Source organism: Liolophura sinensis, chromosome 6, assembly GCF_032854445.1.
Source record: "Liolophura sinensis isolate JHLJ2023 chromosome 6, CUHK_Ljap_v2, whole genome shotgun sequence".
Lineage (NCBI taxonomy): Eukaryota > Metazoa > Mollusca > Polyplacophora > Chitonida > Chitonidae > Liolophura > Liolophura sinensis.
This window is the reverse complement of record NC_088300.1, coordinates 39,078,795-39,084,794: the sequence shown is the minus strand read 5'-3', so window position 1 is coordinate 39,084,794 and position 6,000 is coordinate 39,078,795. Positions and strand designations below refer to the sequence as shown.

General features: G+C 37.6%; 1 protein-coding gene across 1 annotated transcript in view; it reads left to right on the top strand.

The window, feature by feature from the left end:
* LOC135467183 (furin-1-like) overlaps nucleotides 1-6,000 on the top strand; it is a 97,884-nt gene that overhangs the window by 53,598 nt on the left and 38,286 nt on the right. Inside the window, exons 9-10 of the mRNA XM_064744948.1 lie at nucleotides 543-752; nucleotides 1,188-1,294. Coding sequence (XP_064601018.1) covers nucleotides 543-752; nucleotides 1,188-1,294 — 317 coding nt within the window. The remainder of the gene's footprint in view (nucleotides 1-542; nucleotides 753-1,187; nucleotides 1,295-6,000) is intronic.

The window sequence follows — 6,000 nt, the reverse complement described above, 5'->3', positions numbered from 1 at the left end:
ATGCTGTGACCTCATCGTTAGCTACACCTAAATAGTTACATTGTTGTAGGGATGTCCTAGGGATGAATGAGGCCAAAAATGGATGTCTTTTTCAAGTGACAAATTCTACAGGCATACAGACTCATGGATTTCAATACTGCCTCCTGTTTGATTAGCACTGAAAAATGCCATTATGGCTGTAGAACTTGTTTCTATCTTAGCAAATGGTTCAGTGATAAATTTACTTCATGAATATGCATATGATTGCATATTCATTAATTTCCATTGTACATGTATGTATTGACAAAGTTTGTCAGAATGCATAAAATGTGTAACAACATTATATTAATAGTTTTCATGAATTGAATGCCCATGGACTGTTACAGCTAGCCTTGTGAGTAACAGGACAATAGTTATAAATGCTTGATTTTTGTTTTTTTCCATATTATTTCATTTAACTTGTGGATACAAGAATTAATGTCATCTACAAGGTATTTACATGTATATGTGGTATTTTTACCAGTCTTTTAATCTTGTATCCTGTTGATAATTGTTTAATGTAGGGTCGAAATGGAAAAGGTGTGATACATGTATGGGACACTGGAAATAGTAACCCAGACAACAGCTGTGCGTATGACCCCTATGTGAATAGCATATATACCATTCCTGTCAGTGGGATAACCAAATCTGAGGACAGACTGGAATCAGGGACAGCCTGTGCGGCCATCTTGGCTACAGCATATAGTCAGAACAACAACAGCAATGACCATATCGTAAGTGGACAGTGCACAGTGTAATATTCTTGATATATTCTGTATTAAATTCAGACAATTACATTGATGTGACAAATGTCTGTATGGCCGAGTGGATTATAGGGTTTACTACTGAATACTACAAAAACCCAGGTACCAATGAGATGTACTTTCATCTTTTGTAGTCAGATGTTAATTGCTTTCATCCATCCTGTCCCGTGGATAGTCATTGAAAATGTTCTTGAGCGGGCATATCAGTGATATAAAATGAACTAAATAAAGGAGCTATTGTAAAATAAAGTTATAATAATGGAGAAATTTGCAAAATTTTTTCTTTTTTTGGTTTTATTACTATTTTTTTTTTTATTTTGATTGCATTATTCCTTAACATAGTTTTTAGATGAACGAAAAGTCTTAATTGAGTATTGGTGATATTGAGATTTTTTATACAATCAGGTGACAACAACGGGCGGCAGTCGGACTTCCTGCACCGATGAGTTTGGAGAATCTTCTGCAGCAGCTGCCATGGCAACAGGCGTTTTGGCTCTGGCACTTCAGACAAAGTAGGTACTTTCTCTTGTTGACTGAAACTATCATTTAATATGTAGCAGGTCTGCTGTCAAGAGCTCGTTGGATATCTGGTGAGCCATGGAAAATAGCGAGGTTACCATTTCAAACAAACTCTATACTATAGCCCCACCTCCCTCCCCTAAACACCACAATTGACCAGAACAAGAAAAATCACCAGTTTTCAATGCATGTGCACCTCCATGCCTTCATTTCTTCTTACATATATGTAGGTGCTGAATGAAGAGGACCTCCTGTGTGAAATGTTAATGCTGGCTGTTGATGTTTTTTAATTTTGAGCTCTTTGCAATTTTGCATGTGGTGTGTTTTATAGTAAATACAAATAAATTTAACACAAATACAAATTTTTTTCTTGTAGTTGCTAAAATATTATTATATTATTATACTTTCATGTTTCTGTGTTTATTGTAAGGCTGAGCTTTCTTGTATTGTGTGAGAGTAAAATAAAGTAAAAGTTAAGCAGTTCTTCTTGTGCTAATGTTCATATTACAAGGTTCAACTATCCTGTGCCAGTGACTTTAGACTAGCAGACTTCGCTTAGCATTTTAATATATAGCTCATAATAAATGTCACAACCTAGTGGAGTTGGACATTTTGATTTGTACACATGACTAAAAATTCGCACATATAAAACCTTTGTGCTTTATAGATCAAGCCTGAATGTCTGTTATGATTGAGCATGCTTTTAATTTCAGAACTTTGCTTTGTGTGTTGTAAAATTGAGCCTGCGTTTTACATGCAGATAGTAAGGTCTTTTTATGGCTTATCTTTTTCTGCAGGCTTTTCTCTAGTGCTGAGATAATACTGAGCAAATCTGGCCCACTGGGTAGTGACACATAATGCCAGGATGGTCTTGTTACTCTGGGCAGATTCTGGGGCATTGATGAGGTTTGCATTAGGGTTATTGGGCTAAGGGAAGAGGACAGGGGATATTAATCTGTCTTTAAGATAAAAGCCTGGCTGTGTAACCAGGCTTGTGTCTAAGATCCTTTTGAAAGATGGCTAGAAGGCTTGACACTGGCAAAAAAAAAAAAGTCAGATATGTGTGACTCAATCTGATTGCAGCATCTAATGGTGCTTTGATATAGCTTATCAATTCCTGCAATGTCCTTTGCTATTCGTGCAATGTCCTTTGCTATTCGTGCAATGTCCTTTGCTATTCGTGCAATGTCCTTTGCTATTCGTGCAATGTCCTTGAGATATTAAGACTTCATGTTGTGACATGTCATGATCCTTTTGACTTTCTGTATATAAATATTTTGTGAATACAAACCTGTGTTCAGGCTTAGTACGTGAGAATGGTACATGTATCTGCAAGGTATCAGTGTATCATGATGCTTTCTACTGGGGACGCGTTATTAATACATCTGCTGGTGCTGCCTCACTGTAATATGATGCCATTTAGATCAGACGTGATGGGAAGTAATCATGGTAGTACCAAGATTCTCAATATAGATAATGTGCCCAAGTCTCCTGAATCTGATTCTTAAGCTAAATGGCTTAAACACTTGACCCAACTGTGGAGGTATATGTGAAGGGAGGAACAACTCGGGCTCTTCAAAGTGGTCAGTGTACGATTCCGATTTAGGATGATCAGGACTTGGGCTTTGCTTTAACAGGGGATTAACCTGTCTGCCTCATGGCAGGTGTTCGCACACGCGCTCTCGAAAGTAGTAGCTTCTGGCACCTGTTCTGTAAGGTACTCAGCACCCAGGGGTGAAGCACTTGTTCCCAGTAGAGGCCCCCTGTACAGGCAGCAAATAACTAAGATAGGATATGAGAGCAGATGTCAAACCACTTTGATTTACTTATCGCAGCAGAAGAAATTAGCAATTTCCTTAGGACTAACATGTTTAAAAGCAAATAACATTATAAACAAGAACATGCTGGCAGTGAATTGAAACATGGTGAAATGTTTCACCTTGACATTACACAAGTCACATTCAAATTTCGTCTGTGTAGTCTTTGTTTTCAACAATATTATGGCCAAAGATTTTGTCCTTTTTTTCTTGCTTTAACAATTGTACAAGCTATTCAGAAGTATTTATTTTATGGAATTACCGCTTGGATACTCATCAACATATTGCCAAATTATGCGTGCCTCTTATTTTATGTCATGTGCATGTAATTATGCCTGTGTGTATGGCCTTTTGGGATTAGCCAATTAGATGTGTAGCACGGAGCCCCCGTGTATAGCCCCCAGTCTTTCACCCCTGATGGATTGAAGTATTCTTAAAAACAGTACGAAGCAGTGTGCATATAGAACATGCACATGACATATAATACAAGTGTGATGGCAGTTGGATTTGGCCACATTCCATTTTGATGCACCACACACAAATGGAACACTGCAATTAATGCTGTCTTTGCAGCAGTCTTCATAACCAGTGGTTTACAGGTTACATAGACAAACATTAGCGGGAAGCTAATGAGCATTCAGTAGAGGCGTGTATTCACTGCGGGTAAGCCTCCTCAGAAATTCTCGTTGTCAGCGGGGACTACATATGTGCAGCTATGTCGACCAGCAGTGTTTAGCAAAGCGCCTATGGGGCAGTAAGGCTGCTTGTATGTTGTTCTCCATTGTGCAAAAAAATTTGATTTTATTGGACTCAAAGTTGACCAATTTTGGATATTTTTGAAAAAGGCCCATGTATTTCAGATGTGCGATTTTCTCACTTTTCAATCATCAATTTAAATAAATTAAGATCTGGGGCCCGTGACCTGTCACATCGCACAAACTAATGCTAACTGTGAAACATAATTTTATCGTACTAAACCTGCCGGAAAGTAACGAAAAGTTACAAAATGTTCCCCATAGCTGAATAAATATCATTGTCCTATACAAACTATATCTTCTGATGTAACAGTATATCAGTATATATATATATATATATATTATATATATATATATATATATATATATATATATATATATATATATATATATATATATATTACTTTTGTGTGAGTGTCCTGGATGGGATACCTTAAGCCTGGCTGGCATACACACTGTGGGGCACTGTATCATACATTGAACATCAAAGGCTGAATGGCCACAGGAGATTTCATTCAGAGAAAAAATTGAGGCACAGCAGGTATGTCTGGCCAGCTCGCCAGTCCAAGTCTCCTGCTTCTTACTCAAAGGCTTAAGCACTTGGCCTGACCAGAGATTGAGCCCAAGTCTCCTGCTTCTGACTCAAAAGGTTAAACACTTGGCCAAACCAAAGATTGAGCCCAATCTTCATTATGATTAAGTTGAACGCTGTTCAAAGCTGTTTATTCCCTTGGGCTCTGCCCTAGTTTCCTCCTACCTTAATGCTGGCCATAGTCGCATAAGTGGAATATTCTTGAGTATGGCATAACACAAATCAAATAAATAAATGAAAGCTGTTTAACTGAACTGAAGGGAATTCAGATATCCACATTCAAAGTTCAACACTCTACCAGCTGAGCTGAAGGGAATTCAGATATCCACATTCAAAGTTCAACACTCCACCAGCTGAGCTGAAGGGAATTCAGATATAGATATTCAAAGTTCAACACTCTACCAGCTGAGCAGAAGGGAATTCAGATATCCACATTTAAAATTCGACACTCTACCAACTGAGCTGAAGGGAATTCAGATATCCACGTTCAGAATTCAACACTACTAACTGAGCTGAAGGGAAACACCCTTATGCTTAGCTACTATATTACATGTTGATCCCTTTACATTCCTCCAGACTTAAATCCTTCCTCTTCCCGAGACATGTACATGTACACCAATAATCAGAGAACCAGAACCCCATGCTAGCCTTGTAACCTGTTTGTTCATTGCACCGGTTTAGCAGATGAAGGATCTGTTCTCTGGTTCACACCAGGATCAATGTCTTCATTCGAATCTAGCTATCTACCAGATGAGCTAAAAGGGAAATTTCCACTAGCTATTGATAGTATAATTAAACATTGGGAAGCTTTTCCCATTGCTCTAGGAAAAGCCATGCATATGTGGACAAGTCTCAGATATTGAGCTTATGGGAAACATGTGTCAAAATGTTAGAACATACATGTAGGGTCGGATGGTATAAGCCGACTCTGAGAAAACAGTGCCAGAAGACATTTGTTACTGGACTCACAGGTTGTACACTTGTCAGGAGGACTTCAGCTATTGTCCACTGACCAATCATAGACTAGGAAAGTATATTTTCTCACCAATTAATTGGTTTGGAATGTTATAGTAATTTGAGGAGAAATGGCTGGATGTATTGGTACATGTGTATTGACCTCTGAAATGTACCTCATATAGAAGTGAAAAGAATGGAGTTGACAGGATAGCACCACTTTAGATGTGTAAATATACATTGTAGTCCTGATTAGAGGTGTTATATAGACTTGCTTACATTAAAATCTCTACTCAGCCTGATATTACGAGATGTAATGTTTATAGATTTTGATTCCATTTGAAGTATGACATTACACCTCAATAAGATACGAGAACAGATGATACAGAAATCATATCATATACCACATAATATCGTATCAGATGTAATTTCATGGAATTTTTCACCCCCCTATGTAGGCCTGTGTGGTTGGAAACTCATGGGAATTTTGATGTGATAACAGTATAATTTTGATGTGATAATTGATGTAATAACAGTATAATTTTGTTGTGATAACAGTATAATTTTGATGTGATAATTGA